This window comes from Triticum dicoccoides, chromosome 6B, assembly GCF_002162155.2.
Source record: "Triticum dicoccoides isolate Atlit2015 ecotype Zavitan chromosome 6B, WEW_v2.0, whole genome shotgun sequence".
NCBI lineage: Eukaryota > Viridiplantae > Streptophyta > Magnoliopsida > Poales > Poaceae > Triticum > Triticum dicoccoides.
Genome location: NC_041391.1, coordinates 437,408,099 through 437,429,450, shown reverse-complemented (window position 1 = coordinate 437,429,450; position 21,352 = coordinate 437,408,099). Strand labels below are relative to the sequence as shown.

The 21,352-nt window shown below is 44.7% G+C and overlaps 2 protein-coding genes across 2 annotated transcripts; one reads left to right on the top strand and one right to left on the bottom strand.

Annotated features, from left to right (window-relative positions):
• The first annotated feature begins 5,562 nt into the window (after positions 1-5,562).
• Positions 5,563-7,849, top strand: LOC119323799 (nicotinamidase 1-like). Its single transcript, XM_037597511.1, has 5 exons — positions 5,563-5,835; positions 6,223-6,406; positions 6,603-6,736; positions 6,821-7,006; positions 7,550-7,849. The coding sequence occupies exons 1-5, from the start codon at positions 5,680-5,682 to the stop codon at positions 7,625-7,627; spliced, it is 738 nt and encodes a 245-aa protein (XP_037453408.1). The 5' UTR covers positions 5,563-5,679; the 3' UTR covers positions 7,628-7,849.
• Positions 7,850-8,320: 471 nt separating this feature from the next.
• LOC119326472 (probable E3 ubiquitin-protein ligase ARI8) lies at positions 8,321-20,365 on the bottom strand. The gene is made up of 15 exons (XM_037600108.1): positions 19,980-20,365; positions 17,021-17,145; positions 16,664-16,766; positions 16,245-16,335; positions 15,143-15,315; positions 14,741-14,845; positions 14,573-14,661; positions 13,770-13,877; positions 13,597-13,687; positions 13,421-13,510; positions 9,900-9,947; positions 9,667-9,738; positions 9,476-9,575; positions 9,272-9,398; positions 8,321-9,009 (listed from the first exon to the last, which is right to left on the bottom strand). The coding sequence occupies exons 1-15, from the start codon at positions 20,133-20,135 to the stop codon at positions 8,724-8,726; spliced, it is 1,764 nt and encodes a 587-aa protein (XP_037456005.1). The 5' UTR covers positions 20,136-20,365; the 3' UTR covers positions 8,321-8,723.
• Positions 20,366-21,352: the final 987 nt, after the last annotated feature.

Sequence of the window (21,352 nt, the reverse complement as noted above, 5' to 3'; positions counted from 1 at the left end):
AGCTCTTCGAACATCTCATATGCTCCATGTCTCTCAAAACGCTTTTGGAGCCCCGGCTCTAGGCTGTAAAGCATGCCGCACTGAACGAGGGAGTAGTCACCGAAACGTGCCTGCCAAGCGTTCATAACATCTTGTTCTGCAGGGAGAACGGGTGCGTCACCAAGCGGTGCTTGTAGGACATAATCTTTCTTGGCAGCTATGAGGATGATCCTCAGGTTCCGGACCCAGCCCGTATAGTTGCTGCCATCGTCTTTCAGCTTAGTTTTCTCTAGGAACGCGTTGAAGTTGAGGACTACGTTGGCCATTTGATCTACAAGACATATTGCAAAGATTTTTAGACTAAGTTCATGATAATTAAGTTCAACTAATCAAATTATTAGTGAACTCCCACTTAGATTAGACATCCCTCTAGTCATCTAAGTATTACATGATCCGAGTTAAACTAGACCGTGTCCGATCATCACGTGAGACGGACTAGTCAACATCGGTGAACATCTTCATGTTGATCGTATCTTCTATACGACTCATGCTCGACCTTTCGGTCTTCTGTGTTCCGAGGCCATGTCTGTACATGCTAGGCTCGTCAAGTCAACCTAAGTGTTTGCTTGTGTAAATCTGTCTTACACCCGTTGTATGTGAACGTCTGAATAAAACACCCGATCATCACGTGGTGTTTTGAAACAGCGAAACTGTCGCAACGGTGCACAGTTAGGGGGAACACTTCTTGAATTTATTGTGAGGGGTCATCTTATTTACTACCGTCGTTCTAAGTAAACAAGATGCAAAACATGATAAACATCACATGCAATCAAATAATAAACGTGACATGATATGGCCAATATCACATAGCTCCTTTGATCTCCATCTTGGGGCTCCATGATCATCTTGTCACCGGCTTGACACCATGATCTCCATCATCATGATCTCCATCATCGTGTCTCCATGAAGTTGCTCGCCAACTATTACTTCTACTACTATGGCTAACGCGTTTAGCAATAAAGTAAAGTAATTTACATGGCGTTTCTCGATGACATGCAGGTCATTAAAAGAATAAAGACAACTCCTATGGCTCCTGCCGGTTGTCATACTCATCGACATGCAAGTCGTGAATCCTATTACAATAGCATGAACATCTCATACATCACATATAGATCATTCATCATTCATCACAACTTTGGCCATATCATATCACAAACCACTTGCTGCAAAAACAAGTTAGACGTCCTCTAATTGTTGTTGCAAGTTTTACGTGGCTGAATTAGGGTTCTAGCAAGAACGTCTTCTTACCTACGTTAAAGCCACAACGTGATTTGTCAACTTCTATTTACCCTTCATAAGGACCCTGTTCATCGATTCCACTCCAACTAAAGTAGGAGAGACAGACACCCGCCAGCCACCTTATGCAACTAGTGCATGTTAGTCGGTGGAACCGGTCTCACGTAAGCGTACGTGTAAGGTTGGTCCGGGCCGCTTCATCCCACAATACCGCTGAAGCAAGAAAGGACTAGTAACGGCAAGAGAGTTGACAAATCTACGCCCACAACAAATTGTGTTCTACTCGCGCAAGAAGAACTACGCATAGACCTAGTTCTGATACCACTGTTGGGGAACGTTGCAGAAAACAAAAATTTTCCTACTCGTTTCACCAAGATCATCTAGGAGTTCATCTAGCAACGAGTGATTAGATGCATCTACATACCTTTGTAGATCGCGAGCGGAAGCGTTCAAAAGAACGGTGATGATGTAGTCGTACTCGACGTGATCCAAATCACCGATGACCAGCGCCGAACGGACGGCACCTCCGCGTTCAACACACGTACGGAACAGCCACGTCTCCTCCTTCTTGATCCAGCAAGGGAGGGAGGAGAGGTTGAGGGAGATGGCACCAGCAGAAGCACGACGGTGTGGTGTTGATGGAGCTGCAGTACTCCGGCAGAGCTTCGCTAAGCACTATGGAGGTGGAGGAGGTGTTGGGGAGGGAGCAGGAGGCAACCAAAGGCCAAGGCATTCCGGTATGAAGTCCCTCCTCTCCCCCACTATATATAGGAGGGCCAAGGGGGGGTGGCCGGCCCTAGGAGATCCAATCTCCTAGGGGGTGCGGCGGCCAAGGGGGGGTTTCCCTCCCCCCCAAGGCACCTAGGAGGTGCCTTCCCCTCCTAGGACTCTTCCCCCTTCAAACCCTAGGCGCATGGGCCTATGTGGGGCTGGTGCCCTTGGCCCATTAGGCCAAGGCGCACCCCCTACAGCCCATGTGGCCCCCCCGGGACAGGTGGACCCACCCGGTGGACCCGCGGGACCCTTCCGGTGGTCCCGGTACAATACTGATAACCCCGAAACTTGTCCCGATGCCCGAAACAGGACTTCCCATATATAAATCTTTACCTCCGGACCATTCCGGAACTCCTCGTGACGTCCGGGATCTCATCCGGGACTCCGAACAACATTCGGGTTACTGCATATACATATCCCTACAACCCTAGCGTAACTGAACCTTAAGTGTGTAGACCCTACGGGTTCGGGAGACAAGCAGACATGACCGAGACGACTCTCGGTCAATAACCAACAGCGGGATCTGGATACCCATGTTGGCTCCCACATGCTCCACGATGATCTCATCGGATGAACCACGATGTCGAGGATTCTATCAACCCCGTACGCTATTCCCTTTGTCTGTCGATATGTTACTTGCCCGAGATTCGATCGTCGGTATCCCAATACCTCGTTCAATCTCGTTACCGGCAAGTCACTTTACTCGTACCGTAATGCATGATCCCGTGACCAGACACTTGGTCACTCTGAGCTCATTATGATGATGCATTACCGAGTGGGCCCAGTGATACCTCTCCGTCATACGGAGTGACAAATCCCAGTCTTGATCCATGTCACCCAACAGACACTTTCGGAGATACCTGTAGTCTACCTTTATAGTCACCCAGTTACGTTGTGACGTTTGGCATACCCAAAGCACTCCTACGGTATCCGGGAGTTACACGATCTCATGGTCTAAGGAAAAGATACTTGATATTGGAAAACTCTAGCAAACGAACTATACGATCTTGTGCTATGTTTAGGATTGGGTCTTGTCCATCACATCATTCTCCCAATGATGTGATCTCGTTATCAATGACATCCAGTGTCCATAGCCAGGAAACCATGACTATCTGTTGATCAACGAGCTAGTCAACTAGAGGCTCACTAGGGACATGTTGGTGTCTGTTATTCACACATGTATTACGATTTCCGGATAACACAATTATAGCATGAATAAAGACAATTATCATGAACAAGGAAATATAATAATAATGCTTTTATTATTGCCTCTAGGGCATATTTCCAACAGGTCGAACAACATGAAGTGGCAGCCGTTCATGTCCACGTTCGTGCTGAACAACATGTGTGAGCTCATCTCTAGTGGAGTTAGGACTAACAAGGGCTTCAAGGAGGTGCGCTTGAACACTGTTGCGAAGCAGGTGTTCGAGTTCTGTGGGCAGGAGGTGTCTGCCACCCAGGTGTACAACCACCTGAGGAAGTGAAGAGGTCGATGGATCCAAGTGTCCAAGCTGAGAGACCTTAGCGGCGCCTCATGGGATGAGAACACTTGCTCCATAGTTCTGGAGGCAAAGCACTACACCGGCCATGTCGCGGTTAGGTCACAACCCTCTTCCTTTTCATACTGTCCACCATTGCCTACTCCTAATCGCAACTAACAACACTTGTGTTTCATTCTTAGGACCACCCAAGGGACGCTGAGTTCCTCAACACACCCATACAGAACTACAGCCAGATGCAACACATCTTCTCCTTCGGGCTGGCAACTGGGAAGCATGCCATGGGCTCGGGGGAGCCTCTTGGTTCTCCCATGCCAGACTTCCCTGGGACCCCGGACGTCGAGGTCCTTGATGGCCCTGACAAGCCAGCTGCGAAGCCCTTCGACAAGCCATTTTACCCCGTCCATGATAGGAAGAGGAAGAGAGGAGGCCTGATGGAGGAGGATATCAATGTCTTTTGCAGCATGACTGAGGCGGTGAAGGAGGTTGCAACAGCCATCAGGGAGTGCAAGCCCCTCGACGTCCACCCTGACCTGTATGGCGCTGTCATGACCCAGGATGGCTTCAGTGACGAGGCTCTCATGGCAGCTCTCAGCCACCTGCTTGACAACAAGGCCCGGGGTGTTGGGTTCGTTGCCATGGCAGACGCTCACAGGGTGCTGTGGATCAGGAGCTGGTTGGGCAAGCACTACTACTAGAGTAGTGCTGCCTGTGAGCGTGCATGATCCCCGACGGTGATGGCGGTGGCGATGACGACGACGATGACGATGACGACGAACATTTTGTGTAGCTAGGGCTGAAAACAATTTGATGGTCTGTATATTTTGGTGAGGTGGTATATACTAACCCCTCACGATGATGGGAACTTATGGTGGTAGGACGACACCCTCTTTTCGATGTGGTGGTAGGTTAACATCAAGGTAGTGCTAGGTTAAACTTGTTATGCTGTATGATCATGCATGCTTTACTTCTCTTCTGCTCCATTGTTGTTTGTGTGCTACTTTGCTTGCTACTTGTGTGTTCCATTGATTTGTTGCTTCAACTCTTGCTCTTGTGCATTGCTAAGGCAAGTGGTATGCCGTGTTCATCGGTGATGCTTCAGGGGTTTATAGTTCATGGGAAGAAGCCAATGCACAAGTGACATCGTATAGCAACAACATTTATAGAGGGTTCAAGACTAGGCAGGCAGCAGAACAAGCTTACTCCGCCTAGGTGCGAAAGCACGGAGGCAGCAGTGTTGACAGTGGCAAGGTTGGAGGTGTCAAAGTGGAAGGTGCTAAGATGGATCGTCTGTTTGGGCTGAAGCTGAAGAACTTCATCATTTTCGCCCAGTTCATCGCCATTGCTGTGTTGTGGCGTTGATGTGCTAGGTGTGATCATTATGAGTAAGCTCATCAACTAGTGTACAAGGTAAGCACAACATGTATGTTGTATGCAACCAGACGCCGTGTTCATGTACCGCTAGAGCCAATGCATGCAACCAAACAAAGTGCACTTACGTATTATCTAATGCAGTGACACTAGATGCAGGCAACCAAACAACTTGCAGATGATGCATTAGGGTCTGTTTTTGCTCAATCAGGTTGGGTTGAGAAGTGTATGCGATGCAGGAACTGTTCACAACGACAACCAAACACACCCTAGGAGTAGAGATAAAGCAGAGCGTCCCGAGTGTCTTTTCTCTAAAGAAATAACAAAGCACAAATGGGTATGAAATCTCGTTCATGTGTTTTGCTCAGCAAACAACGGCGTGATGCGCCGTGCAACCAATCTGACAATACGTTGGTCACAAAAGTAAACCTAAACTTGGCGTGTCGATCACACCGCAAATCAGCTCGGCGCCTTCTCACTCACTCCGACCACCCCTTGCCCTTGATGTAGGCCGTGTTTTCCCCAAGTCTGTTCGCTCATATCCGCGCGCAACCACTTGGGTGGACGAATGAATTTCCTTCTCATCTTTTGGGTGTTCGTTTGACCAAGTTTGCCAATCAGGGTCCCGCCTCTCACCGGGGTTCCAACTGGATGGTGCCAGTCGAGAAAGGAGATTAGACAAAACGGGGCTCGTGACGACTACTTGATCGGGACCAGTCAAACCCAAACCACCAACCGCCCCTTCCCTTCACGCATCTCCATGGGGTCCGAAGCCAACGGCGGCGCCGCCGCGATTGACCTGCTCCGCTCGGCGGCACCCTTCCTGCCGGACGCCGACCTCCTCCTGACGCCCGGCACGGGGCTCGTCCTCGTCGACCTCGTTAACGGCTTCTGCACCGTCGGCGCCGGGAACCTCGTGAGTTCTGCTCCCCCTCCTCTGCTCTGTTTTTGAGTATACTGGTGACGAGCCTTCGCGCGAGGTTGATCGGCTCTTGCGGGAGCTCGGTGGTCCGGTGGATGCATGCCGCCATGCCGAAAGAGTTGGAGTTTTGCTGGTTGCTCTACGATGGGGACGCGAGTGAATAGGCCAGATATCCTCTCGCAGCTTCCTCCTGTCTTGCTTCTTGGCTCTTGTTGTTCTCTTCTTGTCACTCACTTCTCGCTCCGTCTCGTGCTTATTTCTTCTCTTTTCTCTTTCTGGCCCATCTTGAATCTCCACTTTCCCTTTTCTTCCTCCCATGAATATCAATCTGCATGAAGTATTACTTGTTTTACTTATATATAAGAAAGTTGGCGTCTGCAGGCCCCCGTCACGCCGAATAAGCAGATCGAGAAGATGGTGGAGGAGTCTACCAGGCTTGCCAAGGTGTTCTGCCAGAGGAACTGGCCGGTCTTTGCGTTCCTTGATACCCACCACCCCGATAAACCCGAGCCGCCTTTTCCGCCGCACTGTATCATCGGTTCCGGTGAAGAAAACTTTGTTCCAGGTTACTCCACATTTTTCTTATTATTACTTCTCTTAAGCCTATCGCAGAGCATGTTCAGTTTCTATGAACTGATTCTTTCATGTTGAATTGGGATATGCTAAATCGATGGTTTTGGCAACCTGATAAGATATGGGAGAATGACAACAGAATACGTTCCATATCTGGATTCTGACGAAGTTCAATCTGCCATATGCAGCTCTTGAGTGGCTGGAGAATGATCCAAATGTGACAATGAGGCGCAAGGACTGTATTGATGGTTATCTTGCTTCATTTGAGAAGGATGGGTCCAATGTTTTCAGCGAGTGGGTCGCAAAGTTCCAGATCAAAACCGTAAGAGATCCTTCCTATTTAAATGTTCGGTGAAAAAAAGTGTGATCCCCGTTTATAAGTGACTCGTGAATTTGCTTGATGCAGGTTTTGGTCGTAGGAATATGCACTGACTTCTGTGTTTTGGACTTTGTGAGTTCTACTCTGGCTGCAAGAAACATTGGCCGAGTGCCCCCGTTGGAAGATGTTGTGATCTATTCCGAGGGATGTGCGACATTTGACCTCCCTGTCGAAGTAGCCAGGAGTATCAAAGGAGCTTTGGCCCATCCACAGGTACTCGGCCACTAAACTCTACTATGCATAGTCAGTGAGAGTGTAGACTTCAGAAAGAGAGTAGATAGCTTTCGTATTCTGGAGCATGTAATTTTAGCTAGTACTTCCTCCGTCCCAAAATAAGTGTCTTAACTTTGTACTAGCTCTAGTACAAATTTATACTAAGCTCAAGACACTTATTTTGAGACGGAGGGAGTATTAGGTTTTGTAAAACAGAAGACATTGAAGGAGTTCCCAGCATCCAGAGTTCATATACCATACCAAAATCCCATGCCATGTGATCCGGAGTTTTTATAGCTATATAGAACATCAACAAAGAGGAAAATTGTGTTCTGCCTAAAAAAAGTGCACTAGTTTTACATGGAAAATGCACTGTCGTGTTGGCTGCGAAGTATTTACGCGTAGAGTTCATCTGCTTTCTCTTGACCTGAAAGTCACTGCATAGGCACAACGGTAGCAAATTTGCTTTGATATCTTGTGCGTTCCCTTGCTCATTAAAAGAAAAAAACATGGACTTATAGCTAAGCTTTCATAATGATGCAGGATCTTATGCATCACATGGGACTTTACATGGCCAAATCAAGGGGTGCGAAGATAGTTGACGGAATTCTTGAAGAATAAGACTAGATCATTCATCAGGTCTGAGTCTTGCTGGAAGGACCGTGCTATAGTTCTATGTAGTCCTCCTGTTTATCCACTCTATGTAGAATAATCAGATGCTGTATCTGCCCCCTGTGCACAGACACTGTTCTATGGGCCATGCATGGTTATCTGTAATTATCCAAGCAGTAATGTTAACAAGCATTTACTTTACAGTAAGCAGAATAGATACCATTTCCAATCTGTGTTTTGGTGCCGCGTAGTTTCTATATATTCTGGGTTCCAAGGTTGTGCATCATAGAATATGAACCAATAAGCTGCTGATGAGATTGCTTGGATAGACATGGATTGGACCGGGTAGTCTCCTCGTCAGACCTCACGATGTGTGTTGCCTAGTGCCACCATATCCATGGGGCCAGGGCGTATGCTGTCCGCCGCCGAGCAACCTGCTGACGGAAAAAGGGCCTCATGGTCTGTAAGTTCACAATTACAGTTCTTCAAACAGGATCCTTTAGCTCCACCATTGGAGCAAAGCAAACGCCACATCGCACAAATGCTTTATCATTGCAATCCACCAAGGATTCATAAACAAAATCATTGGAGCAAACAAGCGTGCAGTTGTTCTTGCTATACCTATATTGCTGCTCCTGCCACAGGGAAATCTTTTGTGTTCAACTACTTTCTAATTAGATAGAATTAAAAAAAAACTGACAAGACCGGCGAACATAAATAAATGTACTCAATACAGGTCAATATTATTACAGTTTTTACAACAGTTGTACAACACTACAACAGGTCAGTCCATGCATCAGCAAACACCCGTCAATACCCCTCTCAAACAAGACAAGAGGGCTGGGTGCTAAGTTATATACAAACGAGCCATGATATTTGAGTGAGGCTGCTGGGGCATCGTCGGTTAACAGACAACCAGGACACGAAAAATTCTACCTCTTGAGCTTTTGCTGCGCTTCCAATGCAGCAGAGTCTTCTATTTCCACCCTCTAGTTTTTTCCTGCCCTAGAGGCCAGTAACTTCATGCGCCATGTGCCTCTATAGGCATTCACGGGGCAGGGTGTTCCAATCCAATCGAATCCATATGTTCAATGCTTGACAAGATCTAACGGTGCTGCTGATGGTCACAAACCTGGCAGCTCCTAGCAGACCTAGGGTTTGCAAATGTGCACTGATCACAGGCCCAAATGTTCCCATCATCCATACCACGGGTTGAGCTGCCTGACTTTGAGGCTCCAACAGGTGCCTTGTTCTTGCCACTCTTGCTCTTACCGCCAAGATTCTTGGAGCTTACGGCCTTGCTACATGCACCTTGGCCGCTATGAGCTCCAACATCATTCAATCCAGACTCCAATGCACGGACCAGGTTTTCGAAATAATTGCGAGTTACGCTGTTAAATAGACAAAGAATTGTTGAGCAGAGATGAGTAGAAGAAGTGTATAGCAATGACATGAAAAGTACTGAATTAAAGCACAAGCTGCAAGAATTTTGGCAGTTATACATACGGAGAAAGACCACCACATAATTACACTTGAAACCAGTATCTTTACATGATTGTGGGAAACACTATTCTAATGTCCATATTAAGGATGATGACACCAGTTAGACAGAAACAACACTGACCAGAACAAATACACTAAGATTTTCATTACCTGGTCAATCCAGCCAACTTTGTACGGAAGTCATTAAAATCTTTTGATGGGCAGTCTGCATCGAGATAGATCTGAAGTTCTTTCTCCGCACACTGATGAAGGCGTTCCAAACCAGATTCTGCTTCACCTGAATAAGTAATAGCAAAAGGATACCCTTTAGTGATAGATACTTCGAATGGAATCTACAGTACGAAAAATACGAACCTTGAACGTATTCGAAGAACTGCCTTTTGGCATGTTCATGGTCTGGAAGGTAATAACCATATGCGTAAGTCCACTTCAATACCCGCCTACATTCAACAATCTGCAAAATGAGACCATACAGCCTGAGTGGGATACTCAGAAAACTGAACAAAAGTACAGGCGACACTTGCTGATTAGAGTGTCATTCATACCTGTAACCATGCTTCAATTATGAACTTAAGCTGTGACTCAGGTTGGCTTTGTATGTCACTTAGCTTTTCAAGCTGTAAGGTTTACCAAACAAAATAACAGTCATTAGGTGTTGGAGAATTTTAGCATTAAATTGTGAATCCTTCTAATGACACTGCCCTGAATGACATTGCTCTGATAAAAAAATGATGCAACCTGTAATATCAATGATGTTACAGGTATGAATGTCAGCTACCTTATCATTCTGCAGACTCTGCAGATCCCCAAGCGCCTTTTGCCTTGACTACATCATAACAAAAATAGTGCGTAAATATTGTATGTTACATGCAAAATAAGAGTTGCTAGTAGTACATTAACTATTTCATCAATCAAAATGAAAAAAACGAAGCAACAAAAACAATATTTAGATCTTTATGTTCCTTAGCTTGGCCTACTGAAAATTAGGCTCTTTCCAATGGCGAGGAGTGGCTGCGGAAGAAACTTTAAATTGCATTGTCTTGGTTTGGCTTCCCACGATCACAGTATCACCCGGCTGCGGTCCCGTGTTATTCATCTTCATGATGGCGATGCTAATACCTCTTTCTTCCACCAACATTCTAGATATTGTAAGAAGAAGAATTTTATAGCCAAGTTGAAGGTTGGTGATCAGGTCGTTACAAACCAAGGGGATAAACATGAGGCTGTGCTGAATTACTATGAAAAACCTTATTGGTTCGTCTCAGGTTCGGGATTTTTCCTTGGACCTCTCAGTTTTTCACTTCCAGCAGCATGATTTGGTTTCTTTGGAGGAACCTTTTTCGGAGGATGAAGTGTGGGCAACCATCAAAGACTTGCCGTTTGATAAAGCACCTGGACCTGACGGGCTTGCTGGTTGTTTTATAAGTCATGTTGGGAAATTATCAAAGTGGACCTACTGCTAGCTCTCTCAGCTGATCATCATGGTCATGTGTCCAAATTCAGACTTCTCAACTCTCCTCATCTCCCTTCTGCCGAAGAAGGTCAATGCCATCCAGGTGAGACTTCCGGCCCATAAGCCTTATCCACAGTTTTGCCAAACTGGTTGCTAAGCTCATGGCCAATCGCCTTGCACCCTTGCTGCCTGATTTGGTGCCTGTAAACCAATCTGCTTTTGTCAAGGGAAGGAGAATTCATGACAGTTTTCTCCTTGTTCAACAAATGGCAAAATGTTTGCACCAACGAAAGGAGCCTCACATTTTACTCAAACTGGATATATAGAAAGCCTTTTGATTCCGTATCTTGGCCTTTCCTCATTGAGGTTTTAAAGCATTTAGGTTTTGGTCAACGTTCAATTCCACATGTTTGCTGCTCTCCACATCTTCCCTTAGTTCCTAGTCAATGGTGGGCCGGATGAGCACATCTTCCATCATCGTGGCCTCCAATCAAGGTGACCCCCTATCCCCTATGTTATTTATCCTTGTGATGGATGTCTTGAACTCTTGTGAACTGGGCTGCTCATGTGGGTCTGCTGCAACCAGTTTCTATGCTGATGATGTAGTGATGTTTCTCCGGCCTGCTGCAAATGACCTCACTAACATCAGGCAACTTCTGGACATTTTTGACCATGCCTCAGGTCTTGTGACCAATATGTCCAAGAGCTCGTTACCCCAATTCAGTGCAAGGATGAAGATATGGAGGTCGTATCCAGCAGTTTATCTTGTGATATTAAGCACTTCCCTTGCACCTATTTGGGTCTCCCACTCACGGTCAAGAAGCCTTCCGAGGCAGACCCCCACCCTCTTGTTGATAAGGTTGCTAACAATCTCCCTGGACGAAAGGCATCACCCATGAATCGTACTAGTCGGTTTGTTGTGACGGTATGAGTTGTACTTTCTACCATTCCTATTTATCTCATGATTGCGTTGGGCCTTCCCAAATGGGTTATCAAGGCCATTGATAAGCGGTGTAGGGGGTTTCTTTGGAAGTGCCAGGAAAAGGCTAATGGGGGCAACTGCCTTGATTCCCGGGAGCGAGTCCAGCGACCAACCCAATAGGGTGGTCTTGGTATTCCTAACCTTCAACGTTGGGGTGGGTGCTCTGCGTGCGATGGTTATGGCTGCAGAAAACTGGCGCGGATCACCCATGGTCCGGTTTGCCCGTCCTCGTTCCTCGAAATGCTCTGGCTTTGTTCTGTGTCGCTGTTGAGTCAATTGTTGGAAATGGGCAGACCACTTTGTTCTTGTCTGATTGATGGCTTCAGGAGATCTCCAAACCTTTTCAAGCTGATCTCCAAAAGAGTGGTCAAGCAGCACACTGTGGCTCAAGCTCTAACGGAGCGGAGATGGGTCGCAGACATCAAGGGCGCCCTTACTGTCCAAGTGCTAACTGAATACCTTCAGTTTTGGGATTAAGTGGAGGGACTGCACCTTCAACAGGATGTTCCTGATCAGCACCATTGGCGGTTTACGCGTTCGGGATTGTACTCATGCAAATCAGCATACGAGGCTTTCTTTATTGGTGCGATGAGATTCGCCCCTTGGAAGAGAATCCGGTGGACCTGAGCTCCTTTGCACTTAAGCTATTTATTTGGCTTGCCATCAATAATCAGTACTGGACAGTAGACCGCCTGGACAAAAGGGGGTTGCCGCACCCGGCTGCATGCCCCTTGTGCGATCAAGTCGAGGAGTCAATTCAGCACATCCTTGTATCGTGCGTCTTTTCCAGGCATGTCTGGTCTCAATGTCTCATATTCTCCAAAGATTAGGCGTAATTGCTATTGCTCCGCAACCCACCACTGGCCAGTTCTCAAGCTGGTGAGGTCAAGCTCTCATTCAAGTTTCCAAAGAACTCTTGAAAGGGCTTACCTCCTCATTGTCTTGGTGGCGTGGGAAATATGGAAACATCAGAACGATTGCGTTTTCAATGGCGCTAGACCAAATGTTTCCGTGTTGTTGCTGACAGTTGCTAACGAGTTCGCCCTCTGGTGTTCAGTTGGAGCTTTGGTGCTTCGGGGGCTTTTCTTTGGGATGCTTACCTTGGACGTTTAGGCTCGTCCTTTGTCTGATTTTGGCCGTTTTGTTTTTTGTGTGGTGAGAGTTCTTATTTGTTCCTTTGGGTTGTGTTTGAGGTGTTTGGGTCAACGGAGTTTCTACCCGCATCCTTGTACTTATTTCTTTCTTCTTATTGAAATGATATGCAGCTCTCTGCGTTTCGAGAGAGAAACAAGCATTAATATTCTATTCTTTGACCCTATCACACTGAGATCTTAAAAACTCGAAATATCCTACATACAGCATTGTCTTCGACCGTAAATGAACTCCTGGCAAGTTTGACAAGCAAAGAAACCACCACTACAACTAAGAACAGTATAACAGTCATTCAAGCACCACTTCCAACTTCCAAGTTGGCTTAGTACTGATTTGTACATTATGCACCCATGATATTCGTGAGCTCATTGCCGCAGAAAAAGCTGACAACGTATATTACCACCCAAAGGTTCACTCACGATTCACCACTACTCCCTCCGTCCGGAAATACTTGTCCTAGAAATGGTTGAAAATGGATGTATCTATAACTAAAATAAGTCTAGATACAACCATTTGTAGGACAAGTATTTCCGGACGGAGGGAGTACATGTCTACATGATAAGAAATTATCTCATCTGTTGGATTGGGAGTTACATGCCTAGGCTATCTTGAGTGCATAGGAAATGTTTAGGAGTTTAGCTCACTATTTACCCACTTAAGACCTGACATTAAAGGAGTGTCAATGCTGCTAACTGAGTTGAAAATCACTTACTGACTGATTGGCTGCCCATCGCTCATAGTAATGTGTATATCTCTCGAGGGAATTCTTTGCCATTTCTCTTCTCCTTTCAGAATCATCAAACTATAACAGAAATGTAGAAGGAAGGAATTAGCATAAATAATTTAATGATACAATAACTTGATGTTCATGACTAGGTGAACCATTACCGCTCCCTCTTGCCTTGCTGCCTCATAACGGTTACAAGCATAAAAACCACCTGTCCTCTCCCCGTGATCTGACCATGGACCAAGACAAAGCCTGCATTCACAGCATGATGTGTCAACTATCTAAAATGGCCAAAAACTATAAGCAGAAGTGTAGCAGCAATGTGATTGTGTACCAGCAGAATTCAAATTTACATGGCGGTGTGCACGTAATGTGCATGCAGCCCTGGTTTTTTTCAATAGGCCGCTTGCACTTGGGACAAGGCTTCGAATTAGCTAGTATCCTGGAAAACAGAACCAACAGGTGGTGAAGAAAGAAAAAAGGTATAGTTGCTAGTCAAAACAACTCGAAGTAAAAACATACTATATCTGCACAGACGCAGCATTCCATTGACTGAACAACAACACCATTATGTTTTTTAAACATAACAACACCCTTATGTTAGTAAAGAAATGGGAAAAGAATAGCACAAACTAAGCAAAAAAGTCTAGGGAGTGCTCATCAGACCCTAGAAGGATACATGTTAGGAAGAACACTAGTGGGGGTGAAATGGAACAATTTAGAGAAGCCAAAAATAGAGATATGTGAGAGAAAGAAAAGGCTTTGCAGTCCAATTTGCAGATCACGTACGCCGGGTATCTACAACAAGCATTTTTGTGAAGAAACCTAATTTGGTTCAGTAAGGAAATATGACAAGTAGAATTTCAAAAGAAACGCAAGGTAGTAACTGGTAAGCAATAGGGAAGTGGAGAGAATGAGCAAATAGTTGGTAGAGTAGACAACTTGCTAGTGTGCGTCTTATTCCATTAGCAATTAGATATAACAAAAAAGATGGTTAAAGACCAGATGGGCCGGTATACATGTTACACAAACATACCCATGTCAAAGCTTGGCACACTTGGAAATCAGAGATAGTAATACTTCATTGACATGACCATGCTGTTGGACAGACAATGCGACATTTGGGAGAAGACGTACCAGTTCATATTCTCGGATTCCGCACTATTCTTGAGAATCCATTTGGAAACTGTGGAACAGTCTACAGGGCGATGAGCTTCCTCCGTGCACTGAAAAAAAATCACACGACTTCTTAATTCTAAGCTCGACTGAACATATCACAAATAAGCTACAGCCAGAAATACTCACGTTCCAACAGAACCCGTAAGAACAGCCACATGAAACATCATAGCTGCCACTGCCAACGACAAATTCCACAGCATATTCGCAGCCAGGAGCAGGACACCATTTTGTCTGTTTAACATAAATGACAGTGATAATTGAGGTGCAAATCAGAAGGTGATAGTAGACAGCAGTAAAATGCACAAGACATTTAAGCATTTTTTTCAGTTATCTACCAACAAGAAATTCTGATATATAAAATCAAATACAAAGAAAAAAATAGGTGCCAGAACAAAGGATTGCGCAATGCCAAATTCTGAATCCTTTGGCCAGGTGTGGCCGTCACCACCCTTCCCCTAACTGAGCAGCACTTGGTGCTCGGAAAAGAAATTTTGAATTCAGATATAATTCAGAAAGATATGGACTTACTTTTCTATTATCTTCAATGTAAGATCTGCAAAGATATCGTTCATACTTCCCCTTATCCTCGTCACTAGCAAATAAATTAACCATATCTTGTCCAACAGCAGCAGAACAGGATGGATCAGGACATCTCAACATCAAACATCCTGGACCATCATTTATAGCTGTGCTAATATAGCCTGTCAATGAAACCGAAAATTTAATCAGCACCAACTGAACATTAAAGCTAAAATCTTCAAACATTGCATTTAATTACAAGAAAAAGGTTATATTAGATGTAAGATAAACTGAAAGCATTCCATGAAACGATGGAACAAAAACTCAAATCGTTATGAAATGATAAAATTGAAACACAGGGCATATAGACTAAATGGTTCACAAAGTATGCAAAAAAACTAAAAAGGAACCAAATTGCAAGAGGAGAATAAGGATGGCATCATGTTGAAACACTGGAAAACTGATATTTGTCTTTGGACATGACATTTGGTTTTGTTATGAGTTATTCTAGATTTCTAGTTAAGTGACCAAAGAAAAATATAGAATGTTAAATTGGAAATCTATGGACTTTTTATCTACTCAATTTCAAAATGGTTCAAACAGGTAATAATATACTATCCAATATAGAACTCCAAACGGCTAGATCCTAGAGCATTCAAATACAGCATTTATGCCCAACAAGTGATATTATTGCATATAAGAAATGAGAACCACAAAAAAAAATGTTATCAATTTGGAGGAGCATGGTCAATGTTGTGCAACAATAACACTGCAGGCTTGCAACCTATCAGGAAAAAGTATAATACATTTGTTTGCGTTCACGCTATAGGAAAAAGCATAATACATTTGTTTGTGTTCACGTATGACTATAAATTGCCATCAATGCTTCTTTCAGAAAAACATATTCAGGAACACACTGATTGAGGAAGATATGCTCACATGCAGCTACGGTAAACATCTATGTGTTCAGTCAGAAGAAAAATCAAGGGTAACTTAATAGATAGTTAGGCACACTTTGGTCCATCACCAAGCGTATTCATGGCACAATTATCTAGGCAAGGGCAGTGTAAAGTATGACCATCCAAAGCAAGGGGATAACGAGAGAACGAACCTCTCCAACATACACCACAGAAAGGATGCCCACATGAAGCAGCACCCATTGACTCACGTGGACAACTTTCGAAGCAAATCCCACACGTAAGCTGTTAAAGGATAGATAAGTAATGTAAGAAGTGGAGTTTATATGCACATGACCTACATGTACAGGAATGTTTTCATTAGCATGTCTAGTCTAGAACATAAAAGGGTGCAAGCCCATCCCTTTGCCGCAAGCATTGAAAATAACAAGCCTATTGTTCAACATTTTCTCCAGCAAAATACAGGTTACCAGGCAGGTCATACTAACTCCACGGGTTACAAAATATACAGGCAATCCAATAATATAAACGTCAACTAGAAGAATACTATATTGTCCAAAGGGGGGAATATGCTTGGGCAACAGAGCAAAAATAAAAAAATAGTGAGCCTTACTTCTCTTTCATTTGGCATTTCATTTTGCTTCTCCGGTAAACCAACGGCAGTACGAACTCGTGCTTCATCAACAAACCACTCGTCATGCACCTTACTAACGCTCCTGCAAGAAGAAACTTTATAATGCCTTTACAGAAAGGAAATATTGTGAGCAACATAAACTAAATATCACCGCCTACAGAAGCTGTCACAAAAAAGGAGATACAAGCAGCGCTGCCATCGAGAAGGAAGGGCCAAAGAAGTATGATCCTAATATAGCAGTATCTCATTCACCTGCACCTATTTTGTGCTTAAACTTGGATAAAAGTAACTATTTAAGCATGCAACTACCATGCCAGATGTAATGATGCCTATTACCAGTTATAACTGCGAAGAAGGGCGCAAGCTTCTGATTTCGAAATTGAAAGAACAGTTGAAACCCGATTCATGTCATCTGCTTGATGTTGCTTTATGTCAGTTTCACTCAGTACACTGTAGTTTTGCTGGAATATAAACAAGAAAATAGTAGTAAGATAAACATAGATATAAGGTGAAATGAACACCTAAGAACCACATAAGCTGAGTACGGCCAGTTCATTGCTAGATTAAATGGAGAGAAAGAAAGTTAATCTTGGTCAAACCAGCATGTAGTTAGTAAATAAAAATCCTTTGGCGGTAAAATCTGACTATTTAACAGGTACATACACCAAAAATCACCAACTCATGGAGTACATAAGCAGAAAAAAATCTAGGCAAAAGAAAAGCGAAATAAGAATTCTGTTGGTTGTATTTTTCACGTCCAGGAAGAAATTTGCTACTCCCTCCGTTCACTTTTATAAGTCGTTTCAGACAACTGAAATTGACCTGCTTTGCACACTGTCTGAAATATCTTCAACGCCTTATAAAAGTGAACAGAGGGAGTACAACCTTACGATTTCAAGTATATTATTCAACCTCGAAGAACACATGGAACCATGTGCAGAGAGAGAAGCTTGGATTGACTTGCGACTGATGACATGTGTTTACATGCTAATAGCCTAAACCTCAATACATTGCCGACCAAAATATACCCTGGAGGCCCGGACTTTATGTGTCAAAGGTCCCAAAAAAAGCAATATTGTTAAAAAAAATGGGTTTGTTAACTCTATTTGTGTGGCACAATACCGATATCATTACAATTCTACAATAATATAGGCTTCTACGTTCAAAAGCTACCTGGATTGCAGCAACGATTATACCAAATTTAAGCATTGTGTGCACAGTGGCACACTCAGTGAGGTGGGCCATCCAAAAGTGTAGTCAAATTTGGCTACAAATCAAACAGCCTCAAATCTAGCTCCGTGACTTTTCACTTCTTTGCTAACTATATATATTTCCCATCATTGACCATTTGCATATAACCCTCTTCTTGACCAACCATCTGAACTGAACGCAGCTCAAGGTCATCCATAATAGATCAAAGAGGGAAGTGAGAAAATCTGCTGTTAAACTGGAGTTTGTAAGGAAAACAAGAGGAGAAGAGTGGATATCGGAGGGTGGGGGGCGGTGGTAGAGGAAGATGCAAACGAGGGTATTAAAAGCTGGACATTTCATTTATCATAGAAACTTTGTAGAGGCTAAATTGGTTCATTTTTTATAAAGGATTTAATGCTCCATGTCCAAATCAGTAGATCTTGGACTTGCTATAATTTAACATCATCATGCAAGATGAACGCCTATGTAAGTTAACTATGCACTTCCAAACAATATTCCATAACCAGAAAAGTAACTTGTCTGGTTACTTGATTGCGTAAGCAAAGAAAATACCAGCCCTTTGGTGCTCTATGTTAAGCAACACTGCAACACTTTACACGGTCGGCTATTGCAGATTGGACAGCACTTGATGCACTCACATCACAACGCTTCAGAATGCAAGTACATCAGACGAAAGTGTGAATAATATCTAGAAAACATATCATGACAAAATGACGGTATACTGAATGTCAATTCTGTTTCACGAAGAAAGTACACCAAAAAATATATCACAACATCGTATGAAGGAACATTTTTCTGTTTGCATCTGATTAAAACTGAAAATCAGTATGAATGGGAAGTGCACTAACGAATGGAAGATGTGTTCAATCCTATCAATTTAAGTTCTGCATAAGGGAGGAACAAAAATCTAACCCCGAATCAACACGCTAGAGTTGTGTACCATAAGCTTCAAAAGCTTTTCTTTCCCTAATCGTTTCATCTCTTGATATTTAGACAGAATATCACTACAAATAGTGAATCAGAACGAAATAAATTTAACGACCTGTGCCAAGATCATGCAAGGTACCCTATTTCATAGTTTGAAGCTAGAAGAGTACTTGCATCCCACATAGAAATTTCCATCGACTGTGAGTAAGTAAACACTAAGTAAGACTCGTGTATTCACCTAATTAGTATGATCTGCAAATTAATCACCATCTTTTGGCTAGAGCTATCAAATCATACATTAAAAAACTGCCAGCTCCAATCAAATCAGCAAGCTGCAGGAAACCTCCCAAAATCAGATTCAGAAACATACCATTTAGACTGGTATATCCTTGCATCAGGGTAGCATGTCAGTACATGCCTAATACATAAAGGGCAGCCCGGTGCATGTAGCTCCCGCTTGCGCAGGGTCGGGGAAGGGTCTGACCACTTTGGGTCTATAGTAGGCAGCCTTTCCCTACATTTCTGTAAGAGGCTGTTTCCAGGACTTGAAGTACATGCCTAATACATACTAACCATTATTTAGTCCCCAGTTTAGAAGTTTTCCTTTGCATGCTTTCCAACAGTCCTACCCTAAACACCGCTCTCCCTGTCATGCTACATTCCATTACCACTTATTACCAGCAACCAAAACTGGAATCATAAAGCAATGCGACACACTGAATTACAAGCTACAACACAAAGTGAATTTCGCATGCCAGGACACCAGTCGCAGCTAGCACCTATCTGATAACCAGAAGTAATTTATCAGGAATACTCGGCTTGTCTTTTCCTACCGTAGGACATAAATAGAACCACCCTCCGGTTTATATAAGCACATTTCATCCATGGGAAGGACTCTGATCGAGCTCTTCGTCCACGCCAGGCAATCACACAGGCAACCGAAAGCAATATCTAGATCATCCAACCAGTCACATTTCTATCCACTATTTATATATAGTAGTATACGCGAGAGCATTTCTGTCCACATCATCCAACCTATCGTCTCGGGGCAGACAGACCACCGACACATGGCCGCTCCGGCGCTGCTGCATCTCCCATTCCATCTCGAACAAGCAATTTCTATACTGGGACCGACCGGACGCCAATCGATGATCACCTGCTGCCTGTGGGAGATTAGGTCATCCGAGTCATCGGAGTCGCGGTCGGCGAAGTCGTAGTCCGCGTCCCCGTCGTCGCTGAGGGCGAGGCCCGCCTCGCCGCCGCTGTAGAAGTCCTCGTCGGCGGAGTCGCGCGTGTCGTCCTCTGAATCCATCGCCGCCGCCGCGCGCGCCGGAGCCTCGAGAGCGACCCGGATCGGGCGGATCGGAGCCGCGCCCCACCGTTTGGATGGAACAAGCGGCTCGGATTCGGGGGAGGGACGGGAGCTGGGGAGGAGGAAAGGGGTGGAGCGGAGGAAGACGTGGAGGGGGAACGGGGGAGGAAGAGGATGGGTGGGATTCGCTCGGGGGCAGAGGAAGCCGCGAGCTTTCTCCTTCCTTGTTTGTTTCCGCACGTTTTCTTTCTCGCGTGTAATTGCTATTTTCTGCTTCTCTGGTAACAACAGTGCTTTCCAGACGGAACCTTTTCCTTTCATGGGAAGGAATCTTGCGCTGCACAGGGAGGTATGAATCTTCACTTCACAAACAGGAGTGCCTCGTCCCTCAAAATGAACAAATCTGGCCCTTATCTCAAGGCGAGTACTAGGCTCCGGTCGACCGGCTCAATTTGGGCCGGTCGACACGCAGCCGTCCGATTTTAGCGATTATACCCGTTCGATCTGGCGTTTCGGTTTCGTCCACCCACGGGATTAACTCCGTCCTGACTCCGCCTCTGCCTCCCGGTGAGCCCTCCCGCCTCTGCCTTTTCCTCCGCCTCCGTCTACCTCGCTCCGCCTGCTTGCAGCTCCGGTGGACACTCCCGCCGCCGACGCCATCGTGCCAGGGCGCAGCCTCACCATAACAGTTCCAGCTCTGCTTCGGCTGGTTGTAGCAAAAACGATTGCTACTTCCAGCAAAATTCAAATATAGTTCCAGCAAAAAACAAAAATGTAATGAAAAGCGATGGCAACATCTTCTCGATTTGTAGCAAAATAGAGAAGGGGTTCCAGCAAAGATCTTAAGTGGTTCCAGCAATAAACACATGGCGCCACCGTTCATTGCCACCCGAGCGTCATCTTCGCCTACTACAGCAAAATCAAATGCTGGTTCCAACAAATATCAAATACGGTTCCAGCAAATATCAAATACGGTTCCAGCAAAAAAACAAAATTGTAGCAAAAAATCATGTCGGCGACGGCAACATCCTCTCGATTTGTAGGAAAAAGGAAAAAGGGTTCCAGCAAAAATCTTAAGTGGTTCCAGCAAAAATAAAACATGGCGGGCACTGCCATCGCAGCCCACCACCATTTTCGCCTAATGCAGCAAAGTCAGGAGCTGGTTCCAGCAAAAATCAGATGTGGTTCTAGCAACAAAATTGATGTAGCAAAAGAAG